The sequence below is a fragment of the Myotis yumanensis genome, unplaced genomic scaffold, assembly GCF_028538775.1.
Source record: "Myotis yumanensis isolate MYYU_CA2020_CCGP unplaced genomic scaffold, mMyoYum1.0.hap1 SCAF_12, whole genome shotgun sequence".
NCBI lineage: Eukaryota > Metazoa > Chordata > Mammalia > Chiroptera > Vespertilionidae > Myotis > Myotis yumanensis.
This window is the reverse complement of record NW_027223763.1, coordinates 2,631,062-2,647,466: the sequence shown is the minus strand read 5'-3', so window position 1 is coordinate 2,647,466 and position 16,405 is coordinate 2,631,062. Positions and strand designations below refer to the sequence as shown.

The following is a 16,405-nucleotide window of genomic DNA, read 5'->3' as shown; positions in this document are numbered from 1 at the left end:
CTGGGCAGACAGACACCGGGCGGGAGGGTCACGCCAGGGGCCGGCACAGAGACCTCCGTGGAGCCTCAGCCCCTTCACCACGCTGCCTCCGCCTCCCTGCCCTTTCACAATCTGCCCACTTTTAGAACTGTTCTCCCTTCTTCCCCTGCGCCTCCTCGCCCCTGCCAGCCAGTGGGAGAAACGCAGTGACAAGGGACTGGTGTCCCCATCTCCTGAGCGTGGGCGGGACAAGCATTCAGGACGGGCCTTGGGATTGGCCAGCTACCCTGCAGCTCTGCTCGCCTCAGAGGCTGAGCCAGGCTCTGGCATGTCCTGGATGTCCAGCTTCCTCGGGGCACCAGATAAACAGGTGGAGCCGGGCCCGACAGCCTCTGACAGGCCGGGCCAGTCAGTCACGCCCACAGACCCTGCCCCGAGAGGTCAGCTCACAGCACAGGACGCAGGCCTCTCACCACCCAGCCCCTTGCGGAGGGATGCCAGGGCGTCTATTGCCCTCTGACAGAACCTCCCCCCTCCCATGCGGGGGGGTGCCTTTCCCATCTGTGGTCGACTGCGACTCCGAGCACAGAAAGCAGCAGTGCTTCCCCCCTCCCAGCCCCCCTTCCCCCCCACTGGACACCAGGCAAGAATTCTCAGGCTTCCGGAGTTTATTTCAGGCGCATCTGCCCAGTTCTGCTCTGCCAGCCAGTGCTCTGGCCGGTGCCCCTGCCCCGGCCGGTGCCCCTGCCCCGAGCACACGGCGGCCGGGGTCCCTGAACCGATGTAAAAGCTGTCACCTTTTTGGTGGCCTAGAACCTACTTAGTGAGGAGCTCTGAAGCCTGAGAAACAAGGTCACGTGGGCTGAGAGGCAGCTCTGGGCCCATCAGAGCCGTCCTGCTGCAGCGCCACAGGGCAGCTGACACAGAGGTGCCCGGGACACACGGACTGACAGCCACCCAGGCTCCGCCAGCACAGCCCTGTCTGGAGGGCGGCTCCTCCCCACCACCCTTCCGCCTGCAAATAGCAGGCGTGCCCACACCAGCCGTGGTCAGACCAGTACCAGCTTTCAAGCAAACACCAAATAAATAAGAGGTAGTGGGGAAGGGGACAGAGCGTCCCAAAGGGCACCCGGTCCCCATAGCGCCAGCTCCGACTTTCCAACCAACCTTTGTTCACACAGAACCTTCTAGAAGCTTATCGGAACCGCCAGGACGGAAGGGGACTGAACCGTTGTTCTTTTAACCCACTGATTAAGACGCTGAACCTCAGAACCAAAACCAGCAAAAAAGACAGCTTACACACTGCCTGCCACCTGGCTAACGGGCGGCCCAGCTCTCCGGGCTTCAGGGACGAGTGGTGTTAGAGATTTGGCCTCATATTGCACTGGTTCAAAGGACACAACCTTGTGGGGAGGAAGAAAACCAAGCGGTGAGGAATGCAAACTGGCCCTCGGTTAGTACACGCTGCGAGGTCAATGGGAGGAGGCAGGAGGGAAGAGGCATTTCAACGCCAGATCCAAAAACCGTTCCGCATTCAGGCAGCTGTCAAAAGGCCTCCATCCCACTTCTGCCCTGAGCCGGTCTCTCGCCCTGGGAGCAGCAACCTTGGACACACCCGCCCTCCTGTCTAGTCTAAGGAGTTAACACTGATTGGCCGCCAGCTTAGCTGTGCTCCTGGTGAGCCTCGTTGTAGTCCATGATGCGGAGCTGTCCGACACTGTCCGGGCTGGGAGGCGCCGGGCGTGGGCCGTCGGGGCTCAGGGGGGTCTTGGCCTCCATGCCCATGTCCACGCCCGTCTTGAGCGTCTCAGAAAGGCTGCTGATGGTCACCCCGTCCTCGTCACACTGGCTCTCGCTCTTGTTCCGAAATAGCTCTCGCGCCTTCATGCCCAGGAAGCTTTTGGAACTCGGAAGGGAGCCCACCGTCGTGGGGATGCTGGTGGAGGGCTCGCCCGTGGCGGTTTCCCAGCGGCTGCTGAACGGGCCTGCCCTCTGGGTCGGGGGCTTCTCCGGTGTGGAGAGCTGGCTGCTGCTGCTGCTGCTGCTGCTGCTGCCCCCGCCGCCTCTGCCTCCGCCGCCCCGGGTGCTGCCAGGTCGGGGGGGCCTGGTCTCCCCGTTGTGGCCAGACACCGTGTCGCTGTGCCCTCTCACAGGATCCGAGCAGCTGTCGTTGCAGCAGTCCGGCCTGCAATGGAGCGGGGAGAGAACAGCATCGGTGACTGTGGGTCCGTGTCTGGGAGGTGGGGGCTCACGCTGACATCAAACTCTGCCCATCGCTCGGCGTTTATAACGGGCTCAAGCGAGGCCCTCACTGGGGACACCCGAGCCACAGCAGGCACATTAGATGCAGCCTCAAGCGTGGGCGCTTCCTGTGCGCATCAGCGACGGGGGCCCAGGAAAGGGACAGGGAGAGGTCGCAGGGTGTCCTGAGGACGGGGCGTCGGGGGCTCTGGAACGCACGTGCCACGTGCGGGAACCGCTGCCCACGCTGGCCGCGCAGCCCCTGCTCCTACCTTTCTTCTGCTGCTTCCGCTGCTTCTGTTTTTTCAACTTCAAGTTTCTTCAGGAGGCCATCTTTCTCCAGCCTGCCGTACAACTCTAAGACCTCCAGCTCAAACACCTGGGTGATCTGTTTCTGAGCCTCATACCTGCTCTCGGCGGCCTGCAGCTGGCCTCTGGAAGACAAAGCGGCCACGTGGGAACCCAGCCACTCGCGCGCCCGCGACCCCTCCCATGCCCCCGTGGAGCTACCTGGCCTGGAGTTTGACGTCCTCCAAGTACTTCTTCTGCTCCACGAGAAGGTGGTCTTTCTTGGCCAACTGAGCTTCCAGCTCCAAAACCCGCCTCTGGGAGGTGTCAAGCCGCTGGCTCTGCTGGAGCGCGTGGCTCCTGTGCTTCTCCAGTTCCTTCCGATATGCAGCCTTCATCACCTCCACTTCCTAGGAGAGGGGCCGAGTCACCACGCGGCCGCCTGGCGCAGCCACAGGAGGAACACTGAGGGCGCACAGTGCTCGAACCCTCTGCCTTCCCCCAGGACCTGGCAGGTGCCTCTGAGTAAACTCTTCAGAGGTTCTCTTATCCTGTAGGTTCCCCTTTCTTTTCCCAAAGCCACTGTACTTCCCAGTAAGTGGGAGCCAGCTTCTAGATGAACTCCCGCAGGACCTTCCCTCTGAGGAGCCTGTACCTGCGGGCTGCGGGCTCAGGAGCAGCCCCGGGAAAAGGCCACGCCTCTGGGTCTGAGCCGCTCAGAGCGCAGTAGTGGGAACGTGTGTGATGGAGACGCGGTGACAGGAAACGCCTGAGCGTGTACTATCAAACCCCACTCCCAGCTCGCTCGCTAACATTACCCCGGCCTGTTTACACAGGCGCGAAACTGTCCCAACACCACTGGCGAGGCACTAGTTAATAAGACCAGCCTGCTGCTGGCCTCGCCACCAGGACTGAGCCACCACCTGCTGAAACTAAACTCAACAATAAAAGGAAGGAGAACACGCACAGCAGTCCGCACTCTCGGTCCCGAGTGCTCCGTTACACAGACCCGGCTCCCCCGCCCTGCCCTGCCCCGCCCTCCAGGACAGGGGCCTGGGTGAGAGAAGGGACACATCGATCACCTGCTTGGTACCCACTACCATCAGGAGCCTGCACAGACACCTGACTTAATTTCAAAGCAACCCAATGGGGAAGCAGGCTTGTGTGATGCTGAGAAGTGCTTGTGTGGCCAGGCCAGGGAGAGGTGGGGACGGGACACAGGACCGCAGCGCCATTTGGGGAAACGATTCACAAAGCCACTCTGTGACCAGTGAGGGCCTGCCCCCGCCCGCCCCGCGCCGTCCCGCGTCCCTCCGGCCTACCTTGGTGGTGTCCGAGTGCTTGTTCTGCAGCTGCTCCAAGTACAGCTCGTTGACCTCCCCGAGCACCAGCAGCTGCCTGTTGAGGAACTCCATCTGCTGCTGGACCGACTCGCTATTGGAGAGCTGACCAAACACAGGAACAGGCGGTGAAAGACCCACAGCGCACAGCTGGCAGGCGGCCACTGGGGGAGCAGCAGCTCACCACTGCAGTGCCAGGGCGGAATCCACAACTCCGTGGTTTCAATTCCCTAACCCTCCGCTGGTGTGGAGGGGGCACCCAGGGGCGATGAAATGGACAAAAATGCACTTTAAATGGAGCCGGCAAAAAAGAAAAGTGCCAACGTCCACACCGAGGTGGCCACCACAGGATGCTGGGAGAGGGGTGTGCAGGACCGCAGCAGGGCATTCGGTCCCGGGAAGACTCGCCGTTCCTGACTAAGGGATTTCTAGCAGCGCAGTGAACCTCAGAGAGAATCACAGCTCAAAACTGAACAAACTTGGCCTATTTATGCGAACAGGGTGTGGAGAGACTTCCCAGGACACTCACAGGGTGTTCAACAGCACCCAGCCCCTGACCCACTGTCCCGAGCGGAAGGGACAGGCGCGCTCCCTGCGGGGGGCCCCTCCCGGACTCACAGCTCCCTGCCGGGGCCCCTCTGGAGGAGGAAGGCCAGTGGCAGAGCGGCCCACTCGCCCTCACCTTCTGAGACACCTGGCTGAGCAGCAGCTCCGTGTGGCACACCTTGCTGTTGGCCTTCTTCAGCTCCAGGCGCAGCTCGGCCACCATGTTCCTGCAGTCCTCCAGCTTCGTCTGTACAGGGAGATGCCGGCTCAGAGCGCCAGCAGGCCTGCCCCCCAGAGAGCCACCGCCCTCTCCCTCAGTGGCGCATCAGGAAATAAGTCTTTGTTTTAAAAAGTAAACTATGGCGAGTTCCTGATTTGTGTAACAAAGGCCTCAGACCCCGAGGCCCCAAACTGCCCCACGGAGCCCTGGAGTGGGCAGCAAACGCCCCTGATGGGGGCGGGAGGGAAACACAGTGACACCTGCTGGCCATCACGCGCACTACCGGCTGGAGGGCCTTCAGGGTCAGTAAGAGGTGTCCCTGCCGGGGATGAGGACCTCTTTGCAAAGCTGCGTGTCAGGTGGTCAATGTGATCAGATCACCACGCAAAACCCAGTAAGAGACGGGACCTGCGGTGACCCAGGCCTGCACCTCTGTGCGGTGCCCAAGGGCGCACACAGCATTGGCCAGTGGCTGTGCCATTGAAAAAGGAACTTAAGTTTCTTAGGTTTATGTATATTATTTTAAACAGCTCCTACGTTGTCAGGACAAGTACCACTCAGTTGTTTAGATCTACCTGAGCAGCAGAACTTCTCTATCTGTTTGGCTGCGGAGCCAGGACAAATGACTGACACTGAGGGTGCTGGGACCGCTCCCTAAGTCAAATGGACCTGCCCCAGCCACCGTGTGGGGGAAGGGCTCGCCTGTGCGGAGCAGCACGGGTGTGTGTGCCCCTCGGGGACGCCTGCGCGGCGGCGCACCTGCAGCTCCTGGCTCTGGTTGTAGAACTCCTCCCGGTCGTGCTGCAGCTGCCTGATCTGGCTGTGCAGCTGGGCGACCACCGTGTCCCGCTGCTCCTGGAGCTGGCTGTACCTGGCTTGCTCCTTCTGCAGACTGACCTTCCATATCTGGATGTCTTTCTCTTGTAACTTCAACTGGTCTTTCTAGCAGAGACCAAAGATGCCATCATTTTAGCTGCCTTCCAACATGGGCAGTGATGCTCAAGTTCAAATGCAAACACTTCATCTAAAGTCTTAGCTGCCCTTTAACCATACTACAGGTCCAGACCCTGACAGCTCGCTCTATCTGGCTGGGCTCTAGCTCAAGGGCTCCCACATTTCCCATCAGGTCACCGAAGGGATGCACATCACGGACGCTCGCCCTGGCCAGCACTCAGCAAGCGGGTACTCCTCTCAGTTACACGCCACCCGGCGGTTGCCGCAGGCTCACCTACTTTCTAAGTGGCAGAGCCACGGCCAGTCTCCAGGTCTAACTGGCTGCACTACTGTGCCACACATCTGGGGCCATCAAATAGCTTCGGGAGAGCTGGTTTCACATTTGGAGAAACAAAACAATCTTTTGACCCCGTTATCATCCGAGCCAATCACGAATAAACAAAGAATTCAGGTGTCCCCACGGCTTCCAAGAGCTGCAAGGAAGCCCAGAGATGCGGGAGCCCAGAGATGCAGCCACTCCTGTGTGAACCTCAGAGATGAGGCAGCCACCCCAGTCACACCAGGGAGCAGAGCAAGGGCGGGACTGACTTGCCTCAGGGGCTGCTCCTACGGCAGCGAAGGGCCCAGCCCACCACCCACCCCTCAGCGCTCACCACCGCCACCCACCCCTCAGCGCTCACCACCACCACTCACCCCTCAGCGCTCACCACCACCACCCACCCCTCAGCGCCCACCACCGCCGCCCACCCCTCAGCGCCCACCACCGCCGCCCACCCCTCAGCGCCCACCACCGCCGCCCACCCCTCAGCGCCCACCACCGCCGCCCACCCCTCAGCGCCCACCATCTCCGCCCACCCCTCAGCGCCCACCACCGCCGCCCACCCCTCAGCGCCCACCACCGCCGCCCACCCCTCAGCGCCCACCACCGCCGCCCACCCCTCAGCGCCCACCATCTCCGCCCACCCCTCAGCGCCCACCACCGCCGCCCACCCCTCAGCGCCCACCACCGCCGCCCACCCCTCAGCGCTCACCACCGCCGCCCACCCCTCAGCGCCCACCACCGCCGCCCACCCCTCAGCGCCCACCACCGCCGCCCACCCCTCAGCGCCCACCATCTCCGCCCACCCCTCAGCGCTCACCATCGCCGCCCACCCCTCAGCGCCCACCACCGCCGCCCACCCCTCAGCGCCCACCACCGCCGCCCACCCCTCAGCGCCCACCATCGCCGCCCACCCCTCAGCGCCCACCACCGCCGCCCACCCCTCAGCGCTCACCATCGCCGCGTTGTGCTCCTCCAGAGCCGCCGCCCTGATCACCCTGCGGAGGAGCCGCCTGTTCCGGACAGCGTGCTGCTGCCTCTTAAAGCGCTCATAGAGCAACTGGTTGTGCAGTAAAAGCAACTGGTTACGGAGGGTGCGGATCTCATCTGAGGGAGGAGAGCCTGATTTTAAAGCAGAGGGAGGGTGGCAGAGATGCCTTTTACATGGCGTTCAATCAAGCCCCACCCAGGGTCTCTCAGCTCAAGAAACAATTCTTTAAGAAAGAGATTGCCACCCACTGGCACTGACCACGGGGCGCCTCGCAGGCACTCAGTAGGTGAGGAAGTGTTGCCACCCACGTCCCTTGCTAAGGGCACACTGTGGTGACACTCTGAGAGCGTTCTTTCCTTTTCTCCGCAAACTGGAGCCATATGTGTACACTTCTGAGATTCCTTTTCTTCCTTCCCCGATACCTTTCCCCCAAAAAACTCCCAGTACCACCTCCTGCACTTGGGGCTTAGCCCAGGGAAGCCGAGGCCGGGCGAGAGGTCTGCACTTTTTGCAATTCTACTGCGAAGTGCATGGTCTTTGCCACTTTTCAAAAACAGGAAATGCTGACTTTACGACACCTGGGATACTCTTTAGCAAGCACAGAGTTAAGGGGCTGGAACAGCAGCGAAGGGGGACTCTGCTTCCTATAAAGCACCTCCCTCGGGGACAGAAAAGGCAACAGGCAGGCAGGCAGGCCCATGTGGGCTGGATCTGGAGCTAAAGTTACAACTTTACCTCCAAAGTGGGTCCAGTCGACAGACTTGCTGGGTAAAGACAACCTGGGAAGAAAGGTTTTGAATCATAAAGTTAGCGATCTTACGTACCCGCAGCGAGGCCAGGTCCCTCCTTGTGCCCAAGAAAGCCTTCAGCTCCCAGTCCCCGTGGAGGCAGCCCAGGAGCCTCACAGCCCATTCAAGGGAGGCCGAGCTCACTCTGTGGCTGGCGAGTTTTGCTCAGCTTTCAAGGTGACTGGTAACCAAACACACTGCGAGCTGCCTGTTTTCAATCCTCTACTGAAATACATGGGGAGCAGCTCTGGGTGAGACACGCCTGTCCCCCAAGTTTAAGGAAAAAGTAGGTAATTTACCTGGGCCTATTACACTGAATGTCATTTAAAAATGGATCTTAGCCCGGCCGGCGTGGCTCAGTGGCTGAGTGTCCACCTATGAATCAGGAGGTCACAGTTCAATTCCCAGTCAGGGCACATGCCCAGCTTGTAGGCTCAATCCCCAGTGTGGGGTGTGCAGGAGGCAGCTGATACATGATTCTCATCACTGATGTTTCTAACTCTCTCTCCCTCTCCCTTCCTCTCTGAAATCAATAGAAAAATATATTTTAGAAAAAAGGGCGGGGGTGGAATCTTAGCCCTGGCTGGTGAGGCTCAGTTGGTTAGAGCACCACCGCAGTGGGTGGTCCTGTACACCAGAAGGCAGCAGGTTCAATTCCCGATCGGGGGGAGACTGGGAGCAACTGATGTTTCTCTCTCACATCAATGCTTCTCTCTTCCTCCCTCTCCAAACTCAATCTTAAAAAAGAAGAAAGAGAGAGATTTTAAATATTACAATCTCTGGGAAATACAGAAGAAAAAGAAAAATAACATTCCCCAAGAACCTGCTGAGAAATGACCCAGAATTCAAACTTCCCTCACGCTGTCCCTGAACATCCTTTGAAAAGGGTAATAAAGAGAAAGGTTGAAGAAAAAAGAAAAAAAGTAATAAATAAAAGAAGGGTTGAAGAGTGTCTCAGAAGATCTCTAAGAAATCCCGTGTGCCTTCCCGGGGGAGGGGCCCCTGAACTTGCATGGAAAGGCTGCTGATTGATCTCCCACCCAGTGAGCTGTCAGCAAGCAGAACACCTGCGGCCAGCAGAGGGCCCTGTGACACACACGCCTGCTTCTGAAATGCCACAAGCTCCCCTGCACTGAGAGCCGCGTGGAAGCCTCAGAACGTCCTCAGAGCGCAGGGCACAGACGGCCTACGTCGAGGTAGGAAGACTCGTGTTAAAATGGGACGGTCCAGGTCAGTGTGCGCATCTGGAGGACACACACCGCCCTGTGCACGCAAAGGCGGCGGCAGCAGCAGCCAGAGCACACAGCCTGCGCCCTCCCACGTTCTGATGTCACACGGGACAGACACTGCGGAGGACGGAGCCGCGGCGCCTCACCTGCTCAGCTCCTTGCCGTGCGCGTCGGCGCCCTGCTGGATCAGCCTGTCCAGCACCTCCAGCGGGGAGGCAGAGGGCGCACAGGCTTCCTCTGCATTTCCTGGCATTTTCTTCACGAGCTCCTTGGTCTTCTTGCTGACGAAATGATGGGCAGTCTTGGGCAGCGCCACCTCAAAAAGATGATCGTAGGGAGGAGGCTGCCCGCTCCCAAAGCCCGCGCTCCGCTGAGACGGAACTCTGAAGGGGCTGGGCGTGAGGATCCTGGTCTCCAGAGGCGTCTGGTGCTCCCCGCTCCCGGCAGGGCTCTGGTCGCGGCCCCCGCCGGGCAGCTCAATGGGGGTAAAGGCTTGCTTCGGTGTGTCAGGCCCAAGCTTGTCCAGGGACGCGTTGAGAGGCTCGGGGTGCACACTGGCGCCCTGAGCGCCGGTGGTGGCTGATGGGGTCTTCCTCGGACAGCCCAGGAGACTGTCCTGGTAGAAGGGAGAGTCAAAGCCTCCTCGAGGAACCAGGGGCTCGGTGTCGGCCGTCGTGATCTCAGAAAGTTCCTTATAAATTGCCGCTGAAGGGAGGGAGGGAGACAGAGACACCCCAGTGAGCGGGCTCCCTGGGGAGGGCCAGGCACTGCCACCAGAGGGCAGTAGAGAGCGGCATCCCTTCACCTGGCCCTGGACCCCGAGTTCACCTCCCATCTTTTCTCCCCAAGAGAAGAAGCACCAAGCCAGCCCTGCGTGCTGGTGCGAGGCCGGTTCAGGGTTTTACCCTCTCGCCACCTCCCCAGGCCCCGGAGCCCGGACGTTACCTTCTTCGTTGTCCTTCTCAATGCTGTCTTCGTCGGAGGCCAGGCCGCCCAAGAACCCTGGAAGGTCACTGAGAGTGACAGCACCTTTGCTGCCAGGAAGTTCTTCTAGAAACAGACAACTTGAGTCAGAGAAACATGCGGGAAACCACTGGAACCGAAACGCTTCCCGTCACGGAGGTGCCGGAACGACTCCTGCTGGACGGACAGGCTGGGAGGGCTCTCCGGGCGGCAGAGCTCCAGCACTGCCACACTCTAACTGACGGGGCCCAACACTAGCCCCACAGGAAGGAAATCTCCGTTCCTAACGCTCAGAGAACAGGTAAAACCACAGGCTGGCAGCTCCGCACGGGCACTCAACTGCACTCGCATAGGGCTGTGCATTACTATCAGGTTGGCTTTGGTGTCTCTAGGCTCAGTGGTTTGCAGCGTTCCAGAATGTCCCGTTCCCACACGGAACCCAACAAGAGGAGACGGTACCTAGACCGCGGTCGTTGGGAAGATGGTGCTGTCTGTGCAGGCAGGGCCGGGCCGGATCTGTTCTCTCCTCCTGAAAAGATGAGCACATTTACATCACTCGGCGAGGCTGAGCACCCGTCCCCAGACGTAAGAGAAACACCCCAAGTATCTGCGCTGTCAGATTAGCAAACTGTTTGGTCTCGAACGCCTGGATGTTCTTAAAAACTGTTGAGAATCCCAGGACTTTTTGTTTACTGTGTGGTTATGTTATATCTCTTGAAAGTTACTGGATTAGGAATTAAAAGGGAAGTTTTAAGAATATTCATTAATTCAATTAAACAAGAAGGAACGGGTGAGGCTAGCAGAGCTGCTGTCCATTCCTGCAGCTGCTCGGATCCCTGCAGGGAAGCAGCTGGGCGCTCCCGCCGCCTCTGCCTTCCGGCTGCTGCCTACGGTTCTGGCTAAACATGTGAGGAAAACGCTGGGACTCCGGACAAGCCGTGGTGAGAAGTAAATGATGTTAACAGACGGCGGTCACATCCTTGCTGTCGCACCCACACCTGACAAGGGTTACTTCTTAGCGTTATTTACGGTGTGAAACCTGAAGCCATGGCCGTTCACGCTCCATGTGCGTGTTATCCACCGCCTGCCTGGCATGTGCACAAACGCGCCTTCACCACGCATGAGGCTGTAGCATCGTTCTCTGGGCATTTGGCAGAGACTGGCTCACCGAGTCATGTTAAAACAATTCACTATTCAATGCTGACAACGCGAAGGACTAACCAAGCTTCCCGAGACCTTCAATCTCACATGAGAGACTAGGGGAAGCTATCCAGCTTGTGGGGGCGCGTGCCAGTGTTTTAATATTCCAATTTCACCTGAGAGCTGAATTTTTATCATTGGCAACAAATGCTGTCAGTTGTTTATCTTGAAGAGACAGGCTCAGTTCATCACTTAAACTAACTGCTGGCCACACTCGGGTCTGAAGACCAGCGCCAGCCAGCTCTTCAATAAAATCAGAGCTTCGGGAGGAAAGGCGGCTGGTCAGCTCTCGGCCTGACCCTCGCAGGAGCCTGAGGTCACGCCACCTGGTGTGAGCAGTGCTCACCTGCACGTCCTCTGCCGCTACAGAGAGTTACACAATCATGTTCCCAAAGGCCAGGATCTGATAAACTAACAACTTTCACTGCTTCCCACAGAATATTCTTACGTTAGTTTTTTTGCTTGTTTTCCTTTTCTTTTAAACAGAGAAACCAGTCCAGGAAGAAACTGTAATGCCTGCCAGGACAGGTGGGCCCTTCACACTGAGGGGCCAGGCGCTCACCACCGTTTCCTACAGCAGGAGTTCCACGCAGTCAAGGGGCAAAGGACAGCTCAGTATCACTGCGCTAGCACTTTTGACCCCACGGGTTCCAGGAGAGGCTCCAGGCCGAGTCAGCTGCCCCACTTGGAGAGCTGCTGGCTGCTCCCTGTCAGCTGTCTGTTTAAAGCCACCACACTTTAGGGGGGACCTCTATCTGGCATGACAGGCTTCACGAAGTGAGTGAGCAGGCGGCCACAGTGCTGGGGAGAGGGCGAACCGAGCATACCTTCCGGGGGGGTGCGGCTGTGGGCGGGGGGAGTGGGGCGTGCACGCAGTCATCCGAGTGGCAGAGCGGGGCGGGCGGAGGAGAGGTCGCCGGGGTTCCCGAGGGAGTTCCTTTTCCACCTGCTCAGAGACAAGGGCAGAACGCACAGTCACTGGGCCCAACTGCGGAGCTGCCACGTTCCCGGCGGCCTGTCACAGTGAGGAAAGCTGCTAGAGCTCACTGCAGGGCTCCAGGCCAGGCTCTTGTTTTAGGTTCCCTCTACATGTTCCGGAAGCCCCCGAGGTTTGCATTAGTGTCAACACCAGGTTCACTGCTGCAAGTCCCCAAACACAGTCAGACCTGAGACTGTTCCTGGTCATAAATGGCAGGCCCACCACCCCCAACCAAACCCACCGAGGCAGACATACCAGGGGCACCAAAGGCTTTACTGTAGGGCTGGGAGCAGTCAGGCGGCACGTTTCCAGGGGAGGTGGGAGGCGTGGCCATGCCGCACACGAGAGATGGGCTCCAGAGAGTAGCCTGGGAAGTCAGTAAGCATGTCGGGATGAGCAAGGACCACTCGCCCAACGTGTACGTCCCTGGGCGGTGGCCACTTCAAACTAGAAAGAGGCACCTCATTAAAGCTCTATCAAGGGACACGTTGCATTTGTAAGTCTAGACCAGGGGTGGGCAAACTTTTTGACTCGAGAGCCACAATGGATTCTTAAACTGGACCGGAGGGCCGGAACAAAAGCATGGATGGAGTGTTTGTGTGAACTAATATAAATTCAAAGTAAACATCATTACATAAAAGGGTACGGTCTTTTTTTTTTTTTAGTTTTATTCATTTCAAACTGGCCGGATCCGGCCCGCGGGCCATAGTTTGCCCACGGCTGGTCTAGACTCTAAGAGAAAGTGGGTTTTGCTAATGTAACCCATCTTTAAAAATAACTTTCTGAAATGAGCAGTGAGATTTTCCCAGACCACGTGCTAAAGCCCGATGCCAGTGGCCAGCGCCAGCAGCGAGCAGAGAAGAAGCAGGCGCGCTATGGGACGTACTTGCGGGGCCTCAGCTGACAGCCGCGGCGCAGGGGAACTCAGAGGCGGAGGTAGCTGCCCTGGCGTGCTGGACATTGGCCGGGACACGGAGGGAGGGGTGGAAGTCACGCTCCCTGCAACGAAAGGGAAAGAGCACACGGCCTCGGTGTGTGGCCTGGTTATTCTGACAAAACGCTTTGGTCACCTCGCCCTCGCTGGGTGGCTCAGCTGGTTGGAGCAGTTGTGTCCACCAACGGGGGCTGGTCCCCAGTCAGCGCACGTACAAGAAGCAACCAGTGAATGCATGGATAGTGGGATGATGCATCGGTGTCTCTCTCTCTCTCAAATTAAATTTGTTTAAAAAATACGTCTTTTCAACTTCCAACGATATTCAGTTCTCTGCATTTAAAGAGAATCTGAGGGCCCTGACATCCTGGGGGGCAAGGAACACCCCACAGTGCTCTTTGGAAATGAGTGCAGGAGGGCCTGGAGGGAAACCTGAGAAAGCGAGGCCGGATGATGCCTCGGTGGGGGCTGCCTGCCAAGCAACCTGGACTCTGCAGCAACCCATTCCACACCGCGCACTCGGGCACACGTCAGTGCTGCAGCCCAGAGGCCTCACAAGTGTCGCAGAAGCAGGAAGACTCCCTTATGCACAGGAGCCTAGAAGTCACATACTTAAACCCATTTTCCTTGTTAAGCATCGCAGGCACAGCAAGTCTGCTGGCACATGATCAGGCAGGAGACCAAGGACATAGGCCTAAATTACACTTGAAAGAGGAATTAATCAGCGGAAATGGAGGCAAATTCTAAGTTTTAATATTTGGGAAACTGCTCCTAGGTCTAGGAGCTGACCTAAGTCTTCTTCTAGGACAGTGATGGCGAACCTTTTGAGCTCGGCGTGTCAGCATTTTGAAAAACCCTAACTTAACTCTGGTGCCATGTCACATATAGAAATTTTTTGATATTTGCAACCATAGTAAAACAAAGACTTATATTTTTTATATTTATTTTATATATTTAAATGCCATTTAAAAAGAAAAATCAACCAAAAAAATGAGTTCGCGTGTCACCTCTGACAAGCGTGTCATAGGTTCGCCATCACTGGTCTAGGAAAAGAAAAATAAAGTCAACAAAAATCAACAATGCCTTCTAGGGCCAAAGCAGGAGGCAGAGAAGTACCAGGGTCCCTCCTACCAAAGCTATTCTGTGTGTCCACGTAAGGGCTTGCGGTGACGTCGGCTGAACGAGGGGGAAGGCGGGCTGAGTTTTGGTGAGACACAGAATAGCCATCTTCATACGAGGCTTCTGTAGGGTCCAGAGAGATTTTGGCACACTCGATTACAACATCATGGGTTTCTAACTTCTTCCACCTGTAAAAGGCAAAGAAAGTCAAGAAATGAAAGCTGTAATCCATTTAATTAATCAAATCCATAAGAGCGCTAACTCCAGCCAGCCACTGACCTGTGATTAGCAAAGAACAAGGCAGAAACACACCAGCCCAAGAAGTACTGATCAGAAATTAGGCATTCATTTCACAAACCGATATCCTCCCCATTGAAAGTGGTTATATCAATTTACCAGGCACTAAACTGAAAGAAAAATTTCATCAACAAAAAAATAGGCCTGGCCTCAAAATACAACACAAACTGTGCAGAGCAGTCACCAGGGAAAATCTCCTTTGGAACGAAGGTAATCGAAGATCAGGGAGGCCTGGAAACTGCCAGGTAGCTGAGCATGACTTAAGGCCACTTATCAAAGTATTGGGGTTCTAAACCATCCTCCGCGCAAACATGGCGCAGGAAGTCTCAACCCTAGAGAAAGCCCCCAAGGAAATGTACAGACGTGTCTGAGGGTTCTGATCTGGGAGCCACAGTTCTGCTAAGAGCATGGCCCAGGGAAAGACACACACGTGGCGAAGTACACCGTGCTCAGCACAGCACAGCACAGCCCGCTATGGGAAGAAGGGAGGAAGCAACCGAAGTCCAGCCAGAGACTCTGCAGGGGAAAGACTGTGACCCTGTCGGCAGGTCCGCAGTCGCCGGCAGGGCAGGCGGCCTGGAAGGGGCTTCCTGAGCAAGGGAACATTCTTCTACTGCGATTGAGACTTTTGTCAAAACTTAACAAAACTGATGAACTTTATTGTATCTAAATTATACCTTACTAAAGTTGGCTTTACAAATCATGCTTTCAAAGATTAAGTGACAGCAAATGCTCAGGATATATTACATGAGTAAAGGAAACAAAACACTCAGTGGCTAGAGCGTTGGACTGCAGACTGAGGGGTCCCGGGTTCGATTCTGGTCAAGGGCACATGCCTGGGTTGCAGGCTCGATCCCCAGTAGGGGGCCTGCAGGAGGCAGCTGATCAATGATTCTCTCTCATCACTGATGTGTCTATCTCTCTCCCCCTCTCCCTTCCTCTCTGAAATCAATGAAAATATATTAAAAAACCAAACAAACAAAACTACGCAGAGATACACGAACGGATATGCTCCCACTAATTCAAATGAGAAGAACAAGACATGGGTGTGTTCCTTTCCTTCTCAGTGTTTGCCAAATGCACGAAATGGAATAGCTAACGCGTTTTCTTGCTCAGGTGTAACGGTCCTCCTTGGGGACCACATCGTTTGCTCTCGCCTCTGTGTTCTGAAGCTTACAAAGAACAGCCCAGCAGCACCAGCCGCACCACGGCTCCCCTGGAAAACATCCTCCCTACGCAATGGTCCTAGACCGCTCAGCACCGCCGAGATGGGGGGACGTGGTATCACACACAGGACAGAGCCGGGTGCGGGGCCTCAGGCAGCTGCCCTGGAGGCAGGGCCTTGGGGTCCCCATGCAGCCTCTTGGGTCAGGAGCAGGTGAGGGTCTGGGGGCAGCCTCTGACACCTGGGGCAGGGGAGCTAGTCTCCTCCCACATTCTCAGTGAGAGCAAGAGTCAGGACACATGCTCACACAGAGGAGACGGACCTCAGCGAAGACGACGAAGTGCATATCGCAGGGATGTTTTATTTTAACCACAGTAACAGATGCACTTACAGTAACTTCTTGTCTTAAAGGGACTTTTCAATTGTAATCTCTCTGAAACTGGGAAGCACAGGCTAACCAGTCACATGTGGTGTATTTGGTATTCTTTCTTTCTCGGGTGTGCTTAAGAAAATACAAGTACATCCTGTTGATCAGTGGCATCTTAAGAGTCAATGAAATGTGACAGTGTAAAGTCAGCGTAGTATTGAGAAATCCCTCCCAGCCCCCTGGACTTCGCCCGCATTCTGGTGAAACCCGTGCTCAGTGCTCATCGGAAGGGTCTATGGGGCAAATGTGAGTCCCTGCATATCTGAGAACGTCTCATACTCAACAGGCAGCTGGCCGGGAAGAAAACCCTTTCCCTCCGTTTTGAAGGTGATTCAGAAGCTAACGCCATTCTGATTTCTGATCCTTACTGTTTTGCTTTGTTTTTCTCTAAAAGGTTTATCTCTGGTGTCATGAAATTTCACAACACTG

The 16,405-nt window shown here is 56.7% G+C and overlaps 1 protein-coding gene across 3 annotated transcripts in view; it reads right to left on the bottom strand.

The window, feature by feature from the left end:
- Positions 1–624: 624 nt before the first annotated feature.
- TSC1 (TSC complex subunit 1) overlaps positions 625–16,405 on the bottom strand; it is a 36,864-nt gene continuing 21,083 nt past the window's right edge. For 2 of the 3 annotated variants that reach the window (XM_070430376.1, XM_070430375.1), the window contains exons 9-23: positions 14,100–14,275; positions 12,924–13,036; positions 12,293–12,404; positions 11,886–12,004; positions 10,318–10,387; positions 9,841–9,945; positions 9,042–9,600; positions 7,614–7,657; positions 6,843–7,009; positions 5,374–5,556; positions 4,531–4,641; positions 3,831–3,953; positions 2,731–2,918; positions 2,493–2,654; positions 625–2,164 (exon numbers count right to left, since the gene is read on the bottom strand). In XM_070430376.1, coding sequence (XP_070286477.1) covers positions 1,642–2,164; positions 2,493–2,654; positions 2,731–2,918; positions 3,831–3,953; positions 4,531–4,641; positions 5,374–5,556; positions 6,843–7,009; positions 7,614–7,657; positions 9,042–9,600; positions 9,841–9,945; positions 10,318–10,387; positions 11,886–12,004; positions 12,293–12,404; positions 12,924–13,036; positions 14,100–14,275 — 2,755 coding nt within the window. In that variant the 3' untranslated portion in view covers positions 625–1,641. The remainder of the gene's footprint in view (positions 2,165–2,492; positions 2,655–2,730; positions 2,919–3,830; positions 3,954–4,530; positions 4,642–5,373; positions 5,557–6,842; positions 7,010–7,613; positions 7,658–9,041; positions 9,601–9,840; positions 9,946–10,317; positions 10,388–11,885; positions 12,005–12,292; positions 12,405–12,923; positions 13,037–14,099; positions 14,276–16,405) is intronic. The other variant, XM_070430377.1, reaches the window with a different exon arrangement.